The following is a 16,757-nucleotide window of genomic DNA, read 5'->3' as shown; positions in this document are numbered from 1 at the left end:
TAGTATATTTATGGAAGTCACCTAAGTTGTTCCTGGAACTGAATGAAGGTATAAATAAACTGGCATTTTCTTCTTTAAGGAAAAACAAAACAAGAGAGATTGGACTGACTGACATGACTTCTTACTACTAAAGTCATGCTAATCACCACTTCTTCCTTTTAAGTGCCCACTAATTATCTGATTAATAATTTATCCTAGTGGAAGCTGAAGACAGACATCAAGTTTAACAGTCTACTTTGTAGAAATCACCTTTTCTTTTCGTTTGCAAATTGGTCACTGCTGATCACTAATATTTTGGCACCTCTCCTATTCCTCAAAAGATACTCACTGATAGTGGGTACCAATCCCATCTGCTAACTTGTCAGTATAATAAGATATAATTTTTATAAATCTAAAAGCTTAGATTCATTTAAAGTGTCTAGCTGTTCTTAATTATCTCCTCACCTATCTTATGCTTCAATCCCTTCTTAATGCTTTTCTAACCCTTTCCAATTTGAAAACAATTCTCCTCAGTGGAAAAAATAGGACATAGGAAACGAGTTCTCTGCTTTCTTACATATTTCAATATTATATCATCCTCCACTTGATGCTGTTCTATCCCCTTTCCCCATCCTGCTTTAAAACATAATTTTCTGGGTGTCTCAGTCATTAAGCCTTCAGCTCAGGTCATGATCCCAGGGTCCTGGGATGCAGCCCCACATTGGGCTCCCTACTCAGTCTGCTTCTTCCTCTCCCACTCCCCCTGCTTGTGTTCCCTCTCACTGTATCTCCCTCTCTCTCTCTCTTTGTCAAATAAGTAAATACATAAATAAATAAAATCTAAAAAAAAAAAAGGTTAAAAAAAAACCCCACCAAAAAACATAATTTTCTAGTCATTCTATGAAAAGACTCTCCAAACTTACAAAGGAAAAAAAAGAGGATTTGAAAAAATATATACTATATATACACTCTACTTTTTAAGATGCCTAAAATACTTTCAATTTATAATATTCTATTTAGTTAAGTCTGGTATTATCAAAAAAGGTTGAATATTTAGAGTCTATCAGAAAAAGAATTTCCATCTGTTCTATGAATGTCCCTCTTGTGATGACAAATCTGCATCTGCTTTTGGTCCTTCACCAAGCCATCTGCCTAATAGGAAAAGGACTCAAGTCAATCAGCTCATTTTATGAAGGACAATACACTCTAAAATCTTTGTCCCAGGATATCTGAATTTAAAGAATCACTGAGGTAAATATTTGAGGTATCAGTATAGGTATCAAATTTCCTTAAAATTCTTTTCTCTTATTCTGTAAAGTTGCCTATCTTGTAAGGAATAGAAAAATAAATAAAGGAGGGGGAAGTTCACGATTTTAATCTTCTAATTCAATGTTTACTAGAGCATATAGGAACTAACATTCTAATATTAACTAACATTCTAATATTAATTCTATTTCACTGAACTGACAATCTTATAATTTCTAAAACATACTTTTTAATTTTCCCACACTTTGTAGCATATCACAGACTTAAAACTGATTAAGTATAGATTTACATAATATTTATATATTTTGCCCAAATATAACGTAATTTAAAAAGTAAAATAAAATGGGAGAAGGATCACCGAGAATCCACACTCCAGAACGTCTGCTAGAAACTGACCTACCAAATCACTCTCCGTGAGATGGGACGGCTAGCCATGGCCCCACACTGCAGTCCCCCGATCCCTGTACTTAACTGTTATCTTGCTGAACAAAAGCATTTGACAATAGCTACTCTACCATGTTCAACAAAATAATTCAACTCCTCACCAGAACTATCAATGCACATGAGCAGGGGGAAAGCAATAGAGAATCTCAAACAGACTCCCCACTGAGTGTGGAGCCGAACAGAGGACTCCGTCTCAAGACCCCTGTGAGATCATGACCTGAGACAAAATCAAGAGTCAGATGCTCAACTGACCCACCCCGGTGCTCCTGGTGTATTTTTAAACAGACATGCAAAAACTACTGCATTCCAAAGGTTATAGGTAAATTCATCTATCTGTTTCCCCTTTAACAATGAGGGTGTTCTGTATTCTGAGATACAAGGTGACCGATTTATCTACAATTATACCTAACAACCCCCAGTTCAACCTAATAATTTCCAAAGACTGGGTAACTGGACAGCAAATCTACGTGAAGTATACTTCCCATTAAAGAAAAAAAAATCAATGTACAATTAAACCAGTTTTAGAAATGTCACATATTACAGTCTTCTCTTGGAAATTAACAACGCCACTGATAGGTTAAAGGCTCTAAAGAAATCCTGCAGTGAGGCAGGAGGAGCTGAGAGAAGGAAGGGAGAAAAAGGTGGGGAGAGGAGACGGAAGAGAAGAAACAAAGGAAGAATGTGGATGGAGAAAGTTGGAAACTGGAGAAAGGGGAGGAGGAAGAAGGAAATTTAAAATAAAAAGGAGCAGAGAGGAAAGGGAGAGGAAGAAGAAATAAAACTAATTTTGTTTAGTTTACTACAAAAAGGAGAGGAAGAAGAAACTTCTTTAATTTTGTTTAGTTTACTACTTCCCCAAATTATTTATTCCATGGACCTATTTGTTTCAAACCACATATTAGCATCCCTCAGAACGAATGTTCTGTAGGAAACACCCTAGCAATACTGGTATAAGAAGGTATTTTTTTTTTTTAAGATTTTATTTATTTATTTGACAGAGAGATCACAAGCAGGCAGAGAGGCAGGCAGAGAGAGAGGGAAGCAGGCTCCCCACTGAGCAGAGAGCCCAATGCGGGGCTCGATCCCAGGACCCTGAGATCATGACCTGAGCCAAAGGCAGAGGCTTAACCCACTGAGCCACCCAGGTGCCCAAGAAGGTATTTTCATAAGAGAGTTCCACCACATTTTTTTGCTTAAAGCAGTGGTTCTCTACTGGGGGTGATTTTGCCCCTCAAGGAATGTTTGGCAGTGTAGAAGACATTCTGGGTTGTCACAACCGGGGAGGTGCTACTGGCATCCAGTAGACGCCAGGGACATTGCTAACTATCACATACAGGGGGTCAGAAGTTGCTATTACTCCTCCTCCTACTGTACTTGAAGGAAACAAATGATGCTTGTGGCCATATAACCAAAACACTAAAAACAAAATAGGAACACTGGTGAAAAACTGGTGAAATCAATATGAAGTATCTTAGTTTGGCTAATAGTATTGTACCAAAGTTGATTTCTGAGTTTTGACAAATAGACCATGGTTACGTTAGAGGTCAGCATTAGGGAACACTGAGAAAAACTCTCTGTATGATCTTTACAACTTTAATGTAAATCTAATACATTCCAAAGTTCAAAGCTTCCTTTAAAAAAAAAAAAAAAGACGGTAGCTGGTTATAAATTAAAGTGAACTTAATTATAATCTGTATTTCCATAGTGTGAGCATTCAAAAAAGCATTTCCATTTTATTAAGATCCTGTGGTTTCTTTCCCTCTCCAGCCTCACCTCTAGCTCTAGAAAAAATTTTCTCCCAGTTTCTACGTAACTCGAGATAGCCGTCTCTTTCCTGGACTACTTTAACAAATGTACTGTAATAAAATGAACAATGAGCCTACTCTCAATCCCCTACACACTAGGTCCATCCTCCACAGAATATATATACTCTGTGTTAAAACCTTCAGCAAGTATCCTCAATACCTACAACGTCCTAATTAAGGGATAAAAAGTGTCTTTTTGGCCACATCTCCATGGCCTTACCTACTGCGACTACTCCCTTTCCCTTTCAGCTCTAATATGAAACTATCAGTCGTCTCCTAAGTAACTCATGATTTTTTTCACACATGTATTTCCTTTCTAGAAATTACAACTTTCTACATACATACACATGCAACAGTAAACACCTAATAATACTTTAACACCCAATATTTAGGAATCATATTATTCATAGAGCTTTCTCTGATTCCCTCACTTTGACAAAAGTAATTATTTGCTCATGTGTATTTCTTCTATTAGATTATGAACTCCTTCAAGGCAAGGGCTGTGTTTTATCTGTCTTTATACATCTTCAAAAACCAGTACAGCCCTTTATACATCCTGAGAAATGTAAAAACACTTTGTGAATAATGGTGGTGATTTACAAATGTTATGAGATACATCATGCTCATCCAAACTAGTGCTCTTGATTACAAAGGTTTAAAATACCAGATCCAGGGGCACCTGAATGGCTCAGGTCATGATTTCAGGGTCCTAGGATCGAGCCCCACGTTGGGCTTCCAGCTCAGCAGGGAGCATGCTTCTCCCTCTCCTTCTGTCTCTCCCCCTGCTTGTATGCTCTCTCTCGAATAAATCTTCAAAAAAACCAATAAAATATCTGATCCAAACAAAACTTTATACTGTACAGTTCTGATCTATCGGCTTATCTTTTGAGGAGCATTTGTTGTTTTTCAACTGCAACTTTAAGAGTTCAAACTGGAGAGAACTGTCTCAATTTTAATATGTTCTGAAAGGATATGTTGGGCTAGGAATGCTTAGCAGAAACCTGAAGTTAAGAGTCATCATTCACTTAAAAGAAGCAATAGTTAAGCTCTACTAGGAATAAAGAATAGGTCTATGATGATTTTAATCTGTTGTTTTATAAATACACACAAACCTACAGAAAAAATTCACACCAAACCAGGATTATTTACTTTTGTAAACTTCAGAGAGAAGTTTTGTCTATCCAGTCCTTGTTGTACAGTATAGGTACTTAACGCTTTTAATGATATTGAGATGAGCAGCGAATGCCCTATTAAGAATAACACTAGTGGGAAAGAAAAAAAAAGAATAACACTAGTGGGGACGCCTGGGTGGCTCAGGTGGTTAAGCATCAGAGTCCTGGGATCAAGTCCCATGTAGGGCTCCTTCCTCAGTAGGGTATCTGCTGCTCCTTCTGCCTGCTGCTCCCCCTGCCTGTGAGTGCTCACACTCTCTCTCTGACAAATAAATAAAATCTTAAAAAAAAAAAAAAAAAAAAACACTGGGTATTTTGTTTTTCAGGAGCTCAGTTTCAGTATTTCTCCAGGAAATGAGCATAGCTACCCTAATATAAAAGAGGCTTCTGAACTGAATTATATGCTGGTCATCTATTCAGTAAATTCAAAGGGTAAGTTTGATTTTCTGAAGGGGAAATTTATTAATGGTAAAACCACAACAGCTCAATTTCCTCAATTTTTTGGTCTAAATTTGTTATAATAGGCTATAATGGCAACAAGAAGGAAGAAGGTTGCTAAGAACACTATATATTTTAGGGGGTTTGTATCAAATTTGAAAAAACAAGCTCATTGTCTTTTGTAAAATCATTTCGTAATGAGAAGGAATCCAAGAAACCATGTTCCCTTTGAGATGAAACCTGGCCTTCCCAGGCTGAGTAATATCGTATACCAAAAAGGCAGCCAACTAGGGATCTACACAGCCTGGTTTAAATCCTAGTTTAAAACCAGAGCTGGGTTTAGATCCATCCATTTTTGAATGACCTTTAAAGGCGTCACTGACCCAGCACCCCATTTTCTCATCAGTAAAAAGAGTGGGCCTAGTGATAAAACCCTTAGTTCCTTCCAGCTCTAACACCTTGCAAATCTAATCATTAGTATTCCACGCTCTAAATTTGGCTGAGTTGAACTTTAATTAGGAAAGAATAGAAGAACCACTAGAGAAAAAAAGAGCTAGAGAAAGAGGATTAATTGCTGTTCTGTGTCATACTATTGTTTGCTTTCCTATCACTTTCATCAGCTATGCCAGTTACAGAATAAAATTTATTTAAACCAGCATTTCCTATGTTAGATCATACAACTCCAAACTAACACAGATAGCTCTACCGAAAAAATGATTTTAATTTTGCCATTTTACTTTGGTTTCTGGGCAATTTGCTCTGCATATGCTTATATTTGGATTAAAAGTACCCTTTAAAAAATCCATCTAGCTATACACAAAACATAAATTTGTGCACTTTCTGAATGTACATTATGCTCCAATAAAAAGTTTACTTTAAAAAGGATATTCAGAATATAGTCAGAATACACAATTCCTGAATCTAAAAGTAAATACAATTTTTGTTAAGCATAACCTAACTGGCTCTCTTGACGCATTATCTAGAAGTATAAGTAATGAATGTGTAAAGAGCTGCACTATTTGTCCCAAGCCAAAACCAAGACTTATCAACAAAAATAGATACAAACTCAAGAGGAATTCACATTTTGGTGGGTAACAAGAAAAAAATCTTTTGCTGCCTAACTTGTGTAGGAAGACTCGTGCCTAAGTAACCCAGACAGTCAAATGTCTAGTTTTAGTTTAGTGTTAGGGTTTTTTGTGGGTTTTTTTGGTGGTGGGGGTGAGTTGGCAGTTTATTTCCAGCTCTTTGGCAAGGAAGAGAAAGACTAAGTCAAAAGTCATGTAATTCATGAGCACAGTATTACAGAAAGAACTAGAACTCTACCCTGCAAAAAGTTGAAATTAGATTGTAAACTAAATACTTGATATTAAGCTCTCTCAAGCATCTTATTTATAAAATGGAAGTAGTATCTACCACAGTAGTATTAATAACAGTGTTGTTGAAAAGATCAAATGAGACACTAACATGATAACACTTGAAAACGGTTAAGAAAGAGTAATAGTAATAGTAGCAAAAGTAGTAGTAATAGGGGTTAGTATTTATGGAGCACTATATTTTAACCACTGTTCTTAACACTTCACATGTATTTACCCATTATCCTCATAGTTATCATGTCATGTACCTATTATTATCCTCATTTTATAGATGAGAAAATGGAGGCTCAGAGTGGTTATGCAATTTCCTATACGTCATTAGGTTAATAAATGATGGAGTCATGACTCAACCAACCCAAACAATCTGACTTCCGTACTCAAAAGCTCTTAACTATTGAATACGCTATTGTCTCAATGACAAAAAGACCAAGGCTGCCATATAAACAGATGGAGCTATCCTGAAATAATACATTAAGCTTTGAATGGTCCCATAGTTCCAGCAGATTTAGACCATGTTTGAGAAATACTCTCAGATCAAAGACCTGTTTGCTCTTGGGGGAGAAAAACATTTTGTTATGCTTCTCAACTGAGGATAAGCAGGTCATTTTGTCAGGACCAGTAACAGCAAAATTGCTTTGAACTGATGATATTAACATACTGGCACAATCGATTATTTTTTATCACAAACTTAACTGATTTTAAAAGACTGTTTCTGGGATGCCTGGGTGGGTGACTCAGTCAGTTGAGCACCCAACTGGTTTAGGCTCAGATCATGATTTTGTGGTCAGGAGATCAAGCCCCGAGTTGGGATTGGCTCAGCACAGTCTGCTTCAGATTCTCTCTCCCTGTCTCTCAAATACATAAATTCTTTATAAATAAAAAAAGAGAGAGAGAGAGTTTCTTTTACCTGAGATAGTAATTGCCTGTGCTGGGTCTGTCCATAAAATAAAAATTGATGCAGAAACTGTGTTAGGTTACTCTTTGAACCACTCACCATTAAAGTGGTTTTAAATTGGCTGTTATAGAACTCATTCAAAATGTATTAACAGTCATTGACCTGGGAGTAGTACCCGTCCCTATGTTAACTTAAGTCTCCATTAAACCCACTCTTCAATCTTGATGAAGGTGGGGCAATCAAAGCTGTTCAAGAGTGGTTAGAATCAAGAGTGGTTAGAATCAAGAAGAGCTGGTCTGGTTGGCTTTTCACAAGCTGGAAAGAAGAGAGGGCAGAAATGCCCTGTCTTTTCCATATGCTGTGCCTGCACCCCAAGAGAGAAGTGGGTTTTTTTGGCACCTGGACCACAGGACAAGGGAAGCTGCAATAAGCTACCTCTTCCTATCTTTTACAGTATATCAGAATAAAATGTTAACAGGTTTTTTTTAATACATAAGAAAACATTTGGGGCACCTGGATGGCTCAGTTGGTTAAGCAACAGCTCAGGTCATGATCCTGGAGTCCTGGGGTCAAGTCCTGCATCGGGCTCCCTGCTCAGTGGGGAGTCTGCTTCTCCCTCTGACGCTCCCCCCTCTCTCATGTTCTCTCTCCAATGAATAAATAAAATAATTTAAAACAAAAAAAAGAAGAAAACATTCTCCAATCCTCCTTTTGGGAGGAACCTTAAAAACAACTAGGTCACAGCATTCAGCTCATAACTACACACAGAAGCAAATGGAAAAACAGGATTTAACCTTGGGCTCATCCCCTATGGACTAAGACCTGGGGAACCTGGTGTGGTCCTGCCAAACCAAAGAAGGCACCAATTTATGGTCTAAGTTAACTTTATGACCTGGGAAAGTAAGAAGTCAGTGAAATAATTAGAGTTCCTAGTCCTTTGGACAAAATGAAGGGAAGGGATGATACAGTACCCTGAGGCTAGAAGCACAAAAGGAAAAAGTGTCTACTAAAATCCTAGCAGTTAGAGGTGCTCCTGACTTTCTAAATCCACCCAAGTCCAGAAATAAGGGGCCATGGAATGGCATGTTTAGATCTCTAGTCTACCACAGGAAGACTAACCATAAAAGTCAATTTTTACTCACCAGCTTCCTCACTGAAATCACAATCAGAATTCCCAAGAGTGCAAGAGACAAATCACAGACTCCAATATTGGTCACAGAATTAACATAAACAGGTCAGAAATAAAAATTTCACTCAAGTGAAAATGTCCTGTATCTTCAAAGCATGAAGAAAATTACAAAACATGCGGTTAGAGCTGATTTTATTTTGTTAAATGAATCAGGGGGTGGGAAACAAACAATATACCTGAGATAGCTTCCAAAATATGCAACAATATTTGGGTGTTTACAGTCTTTCATCATAATAATTTCTTGCTGTACAACTGCAAAGTCTTCTCCTAGAATAAAAAACAAGAATGTTGAATATTTAGTAGGTAAGTTTCAAAATGTCAACTTGTTTTAAGATATAATAAATAATGTTACTGATGTTATATTTAATTACAGTTTCAGTCTTGACAGAAGGGATAGTGGTTAAAAGCATAACTCTGGTCCCAGACTATCTAGATTTAAATACGAACTCTGTCCCTTACTAAGCTATGGGAGCTTGAGCAACTTACTTGACCTTTCTGTGCCAATTTCTTCCTCCACAAAAGGGGAATAAAAAGAACTTGTCTCACAGAGCTGTTGGAGAAGTTACATGAGCTAATATATGTAAAATGTTTAGAACAGTGCCTGATACACAGTAAGGGCTACAAAAGCATTTGGTATTATTAATATTATGCCTTGGACATAATCATCATATAATTCACCAGAAAACATACAAGGCTTTTTTCCTTTATTAGCAAATAAAGGAAATTTTATACAATTTAAGCACAAGGAGGTGATTCTCTTGTAAGTCAGGGCAGGAATCCTTATCTACCAGGAGTGCTGAATACACCCCCACAGACTCCTGAGCTGAGAAGCCTACACTCTAGCAGTACTGGATTACCAGATGGTCCACATACACAGGCTTCTCTTGGATTCAAGGGCCTTGCTCCAACTGTACTGGGATGCAGACTGGGATTCTATTTAGCCTTATTGGACTACTAGTAAATAATCTCTCTCCTACTCCCTTCATGCCCAAATTCTTCAAAATAAGATCTGGCAATCCTATAGCAGTGTCACATGCTCTGGCTCCTGAAAGAACATTGTGATAGAGAGAACTGCAGTGAATGCAAATGTGGTGAACCAGAGACTGTGCAGAAAGAACAAATACAAGTACTTACATTCAAATCAAAGTAGTTGTGCATTACTAATTCAGTTTTTGAAGCATTATATACTATGAAGAGCCTAACCAAATATATATTGGTGGCAAAGTAAGAAACAGGTTTCCTGTTTCATAATCAGGTCATTATGTCATCAAGCCCTGACATTTCTCACCTTGACATTTTCCTCCTATAAACGTAAGTGAAACTTAAAGTGGTCTAGCCATGAACTATTTGAACCCAGTGTTAAAACCCACCCTACTGCCCCAGTTACAAGGGAAGAAGCAACAGAGAAAAGACAGTACGTCAGGTTCTTAATTTCTGCAATGAAATGAATAGAATGTCAAAGATGTCCAAAGGAAGAAAAACAGGAAATTTAATTTTTATGCTTCTAAAATTTCAGAAGAAAATCACTGAACTAGGTAGGATCCTCTTCTGAGTTTACTTTGCACCATTAAGAATTCCTGATTTTCATTATATTAACAAAAATCCAATTAGAAATAATTTTAAAAATCTGATTAGAAATAATAAAACCAAGTAAGACTAATACCAGTTTTCAGGGATATACTAAATACTTGGAAAGTTCTAAATTTTTCTTTTTCACCTCCCTCCCCACTGTACTTTCCCCAAACCAGTGAAGGGGTTACAGAAGATCAAAGTTGATCTAGTCAGAATGAACCCCAGGACTTTAGTTTGATGGTCAGAAGACAGCAGCTCTCTTTCTGGGGATAGTCACCGCACAACTTCAAAGAGAGCCAGCTTTAGAATAAAGTTGATCTGTAGAAAGCACTGAGGAGAAACAGGAAAAAGGGGGAAGGAAGAAGGCTTACTTGAGCCTTTGTAGCAAGACTCCTCTGTCTCTGTAAGCTTCAGATATACTAACACATGATCAATAAATTCTCTGAATTATTTAAATTACCTTGAATTGTGGTTTCTGTTACAACTATAAGCATCACATCTTTGTACATATCCCTCTTACAATACTGCGTCAATGTCTGAATGTCTATGTCCTCACTAGAATATTATGTCCCCTAGGACAGGATTATGCCCTAATCATCTTTGTATCCCTAGCAACTAATATGTGATCCATAAAACTGTTGCCTGAATGAATCTATGATATGACATAATTCCTCTATATGCTGATTCTAAATCAAGAATGTCTGTTTTTGGTTTAATTTCAACCAGTTATTACCATATTTTATATAATTAATTGCTTATTTGCTACTTCTTTGTTTTACAAAACCTGTGAATGGCTTTAAGTCTTCAACTACATCTTTCCTGGAAAATGGTGTTAATCCAAACAAAGTGCCTCCTTTTTCCTATGAAGTCATTTTCTATGTGATTATGAGAATGGCCAAGTTAAATTCAACACTTTTGTGGGAAAAAAAAATGCAAAGAAAAAAATCCACAATTCAATTTTAAAGGTAACTGAAAAAGCCAGGTTTGGGCAGGAAAAAAGGAAAGAGTTTCTATACAGCAATAATCCAAAAGAGCTCAAAAGATTTAAAGTACTTTCTCCAAAGCTCCAAAGAAATACACGCCAAAGAATGAACAGGTACCTCCGTCCCAAATCCTAGCAGACCAGGATATTTAGACTAGATAATCTGCAGATAATTTCCAATTCTGAGAGTCTAGGATTTTTCTTAAAATTTTTAGACATTAAAGTGAAGAATATGTCTTCCAAAAAATGGCAGGCAGGAGGAAGGAGGGATGGAAGGAAGGAAGATATAAGAAAGGAAGAAAGAAAGAAACCCTAACTGAGAAAAAGAGGGAAGCCTGCAAGCAGAGCAGATCAGGAATAAACCAAGTAAACAGACAAATGAAAAGACTTGAGAAGTTCTCAGAATAAACATAACACATATTAAATGTTCAATATATGTTAACTCTTTGCAGCAGGATGAATAATGGCCCCAAAGGTAGAAAGGTCCTAATCCCTAAAACCAGTGATATTACTTCATAATGGCAAAAAGGGTTTTGCAAATGTGATGAAATTAAGGGATGGGGAAAGTTTTCTGAATTATCTAAATGTAATCACAAGTGTCCTTGTAAGAAGGAATCAGAGGGAGACTTGAGTTTAAGGTAAGAAGCAAGACGCTATTCTTTGAAGATGGGAGGAAGAAGCCAAGAATTAAAGAGTGCAGGGAATGGAGCTCTAAATGCTGGAAAAGACAAGGAAACACGTTCCCCCTCAGAGTCACCAGAGAGAATGCAGCCCTGTATAGACTTGGATCTTGACCCAGTGAAACTCACTTTTGGACTTCAGAATTCCAAAACTCTTAAGAGAATAAATTTGTGCTTTTTAAGCCAGCAAGTTAGTGGTAATCTGTTACAGTAGCCACAGGAAACTAATACAGTATTACTATCAACATTATTGTGACAGCTGGATAGCCATTCATAAGTAATCTGTGTTCTCTCCTACATTGTGTAGAAGTTATTGGTGGGAGGCAATCATCTAGTCAAAGACAACATTTCCCTCAGGATGAACACTAAGGTGTCCAAGAAACTAGTTCTTGCCAATGCAAAGTAAGCAAAAGTATTGTGTCCTTGTTCCACTGTTTATTTCTCTATTAGCAAACTACATGACACCGTGAGGCCCCAGGAAATGCAAGAAGTTTGGGTCCCTGTGTCACTAAAAGGAAGAAAGTCATCCAACACATTGAGCATCTGCACTATTACATAAACTTGAAATAAAATTCATTATGTTAAGCCACTCATATGTTCTAGTTTAGTTATTACAGTAAGTATTATCCTATGCTGATACAATAATTATCATCCATTTGTTAAAAAAGGTTGTCCAAACTGTAATAGGTGCTTCACAAATGTTTTCGTAGATTAACAAACAAGAGATTAGTCCCTCTATTTTAATAGAGAACAGAACCAGATTATAGGCATTTCTCTCTATTTGGTATATAATGCTTTCCTGTAAATGCCTGTATTTAGTCATATGTGTGAGAACAAAAGAGGAGACTTGAATGTCATACAAAGAATCCCTAATACCTCCTTGCCTTTTAGACATAAATGGACAATCACTGTATTTCCAACATTTCATAAAATTCTTGAGTTTTTCTTCAACAAAATAACATATAATCTTAAGTCAAATGCATATCTAACTGACTGCAATTTTGGTATGCCTAATTATTTTCACTGGTATAAACTGGGGACATTTATAAAGGCTACTCTTCTTACATTAACATAAGCATTTTGAAAATAAACTACCCACTCACTTTTTTATAAAATTAGAACTAAACATTCAATAAAATAATTACACAATCAATGAATGTGATAGAACAAATCAATAAAAAAGAGAAGAGAAAAGAGAAAGAACCACATGGTCCTCTCAATGGATGCAGAAAAAGCATTTGACAAGATACAGCATCCGTTCCGGATTAAAATGCTTCAAAGTACAGGGATAGAGGGAACATTCCTCAATTTCATAAAATCTATCCAGGAAAAACCCACAGCGAATATCATTCTCAATGGGGAAAAGCTGACAGCCTTCCCTTTGAGATCAGGAACACAACAAGGATGTCCACTCTCACCACTCTTGTTCAACATAGCACTAGAAGTCCTAGCAACAGCAATAGCAATCAGACAATTGGCAATGAAGAAGTCAAATTGTCTCTCTTCGCAGATGACATGATACTTTAAATGGAAAACCCAAAAGACTCCACCCCCAAACTACTAGAACTCACACAGCAATTCAGTAATGTGGCAGGATACAAAATCAATATACAGAAATCAGTTGCTTTCTAATACACTAACAATGAAAATATAGAAAGGGAAATTAGAGAATCGATTCCATTTACTGTAGCACCAAGAACTGAAAGGTACCTGGGAATAAACCTAAACAAAGAGGTAAAGGATCTGTACTTGAGCAACTACAAAACACTCATGAAAGAAATTGAAAAAGACACAAAAAGATGGAAAAACATTCCATGCTCACGGATTGGAAGAATAAACATTGTTAAAAAGTCTATAATGCCTAGAGCAATCTATACTTTCCATACCATCCCAATCAAAATTTTACCACATTTTTCAAAGTGCTGGAATAAACAATCCCAAAATTTGTATGGAACCAGAAGAGACCCCGCATTGCTAAGGAAATGTTGAAAAAGAAAAACAAAACTGGGGGCATCATGTTGCCTGATTTCAAGCTTTACTACAAAGCTGTGATCACCAAGACAGCATGGTACTGGCACAAAAACAGACACAGAGACCAGTGGAACATAGTAGAGAGCCTAGATATGGACCCGCAACTCTACAGTCAAATAATCTTTGACAAAGCAGGAAGAAATATCCAGTGGAAAAAAGAGTCTCTTCAATAAATGGTGCTGGGAAAATTAGACAGCTGTGTATAGAAGAATGAAACTTGACCATTATCTTACACCATACACAAAGATAAACTTGAAATGGATAAAAGACCTCAACATGAGTCAGGAATATATCAAAATCCAAGAGGAGAACATAAGCAGTAACCTCTTGGATATCGGCTATAGCAAATTCTTTCAAGACATGCCTCCAAAAGCAAAGGAAACAAAAGTGAAAATGAACTTTTGGGACTTCATCAAGATCAAAACTTCTGCACAGCAAAGGAAACAGTCAAAAAAACAAAGAAGCGACCCACGGAATGGGAGAAGATATTCACAAATGACACTACAAAGGGCTGATATCCAAGATCTATAAAGAGCTCCTCAAACTCAACACACACAAAACAGATAATCACGTCAAAAAATAGGCAGAAGACATGAACAGACACTTCTCCAAAGAAGACACACAAATGGCTAACAGACACATGAAAAAATATTCATCATCATTAGCCATCAGGGAGATTCAAATCAAAACCACACTGAGATACGACCTTACACCAGTTAGAATGGACAGAATCAACAAGACAGTGAACAACAAGTGTTGGAGAGGATGTGGAGAAAGGGGAACCCTCTTACACTGTTGGTGGGAATGCAAGTTGGTGCAGCCACTTTGGAGAACAGTGTGGAGATTCCTCAAGAAATTAAAAACAGAGCTTCCCTATGACCCTGCAATTGCACTACTGAGTATTTGCCCCAAAGATACAGATGTAGTGAAAAGAAGGGTCATCTGTACCCCAATGTTCATAGCAGCAATGGCCACAGTCACCAAACTGTGGAAAGAACCAAGATGCTCTTCAACAGATGAATGGATAAAGAAGATATGGTCCATATATACAATGGAGTATTATGCCTCCATCAGAAAGGATGAATACCCAACCTTTGTATCAACATGGACGGGACTGGAGATTATGCTGAGTGAAATAAGTCAAGCAGAGAGAGTCTATTATCATATGGCTTCACTAACTTGTGGAGCATATGGGATAACCTGGAGGACACTGGGAGAAAGAGAGGAGAAGTGAGTTGGGGGAAATTGGAGGGGGAGAACAAACCGTGAGAGACTGTGGACTCTGAGACACAAACTGAGGGTTTTGGAGGCATCGCGTGAGCCTGGTGGTGGGTATTAAGGAGGGCACATACTGCATGGAGCACTGGGTGTGGTACATAAGCAATGAATATTGGAACACTGAAAAAAATAAAATTATATTAAAAAAATAATTACACAAGTACTATTGTTTGGATAAATATGGTAAAGCTGTCAAAACAGAACTGATGGTTGAGAGGCAGAACTGTCATTTTGCTCTGTGTAACAACTTATGCATCTAATTCCAGGTCATTGTATGAAGGCAGCTAACATGTCTCTTCACACTAAAGAAGTAGAGGTTATTTGAAAACCCAACCAGGAAAATTTTAAGGATTATCTGTATTGGGAGTTAAGCCAACAGAACGACATTCAGGGAACCAAGTCTTAGTCTATTTGTAAACTGCGTATCTATTTCCTTTCCGTCCCCTGTAAAGTAAACACAAATTTACAAGTCATCCTCAGTTTCCTTTTGTCTTCTTACTTTGTTTCCTATTTCCTATTTTGTTTCTTTGCTTTCTTATTTTCCTTTTGTCATCTTTATGTCTCTCTTCTAAATGTTAACATCTTCACAACCCTAATAAGCTGACATGGTTTGACAAATGTCATATAATGAAATAATTTTTTGCATTATCAACAGTAATTTAGCACAGTAACTAAATGGTGCCTGGGTGGCTCAGTGGGTCAAGCCTCTGCCTTAGGCTCAGGTCATGATCTCAGGGTCCTGGGATCGAGCACCCACATCAGGCTCTCTGCTCGGCGGGGAGCTTGCTTCCCCCACTCTCTCTCTGCCTGCCTCTCTGCCTACTTGTGATCTCTCTCTCTCTGTGTCAAATAAATAAAATATTTTTAAAAATGCTTTTAATTATTTCTTAAGATTTTTTTTTAAGATTTTTTATTTATTTGACAGAGAGAGAGATCACAAGTAGGCAGAGAGTTAGGCAGAGAGTGGGGGGAGAAGCAGGCTCCCTGCTGAGCAGAGAGCCCGATGCAGGGCTCGATCCCAGGACCCTGAGTTCATGACCTGAGCCAAAGGCAGCGGCTTAATCCACTGAGCCACCCAGGTGCCCCTATTTCTTAAGATTTTAAAAGCAAGTTTTCTCAACTTGTTTTACCTTCCAGCTTATAACTCTGTGAAGAGATATGTGAGTGTATGTTTGTGTATATATGTTATTTATGAAAACATCTAAATGCTTTAATTTGGATAAAGGTGAATAGTTACTCTTTGCATAATCTCTCTTGAGAATATATTCAACAACCACCATACACTAAGCAGCCAATATGATATATAAGAGAATGTGCTAGAGACTAGAGGTAGAGTGTCAGAAATGAACAAGACTTTCCTTGACTTTAAGGAACTTAGAGGGGACATAAAATTTGTACTATAATAACTATAAAGGCTTAAAGTCAAACCTTCAGTAATTCCCTTATTTCTAGAACATCAAATCTATACTTGGCTACTGGACTCACCATACCTTAGCAACTCCCCATACCTAGCACAGTGTCATGATTAAGGATAGGTACTTTGGAATCAAAATACTGATCTCTGAAACCTGATTTCACAACTTTCTAGCTGTATGATCTTGGGCAAATTCATTCATATTCTCTCTCTGAATTCAGGTTGCTCATAAAAAGGAG

At 37.2% G+C, this 16,757-nt stretch overlaps 1 protein-coding gene across 2 annotated transcripts in view; it reads right to left on the bottom strand.

Moving 5' to 3' along the window:
- Positions 1 to 16,757, bottom strand: part of MAP4K3 (mitogen-activated protein kinase kinase kinase kinase 3) — a 192,288-nt gene that overhangs the window by 81,287 nt on the left and 94,244 nt on the right. For both annotated transcript variants that reach the window (XM_080813394.1, XM_080813393.1), the window contains exon 3: positions 8,738 to 8,828. In XM_080813394.1, coding sequence (XP_080669520.1) covers positions 8,738 to 8,828 — 91 coding nt within the window. The remainder of the gene's footprint in view (positions 1 to 8,737; positions 8,829 to 16,757) is intronic.

The sequence above is a fragment of the Martes martes genome (assembly GCF_963455335.1).
Source record: "Martes martes genome assembly, chromosome: 9".
Lineage (NCBI taxonomy): Eukaryota > Metazoa > Chordata > Mammalia > Carnivora > Mustelidae > Martes > Martes martes.
The sequence above is the reverse complement of the archived record's forward strand: the minus strand, read 5'-3'. Positions and strand labels throughout refer to the sequence as shown.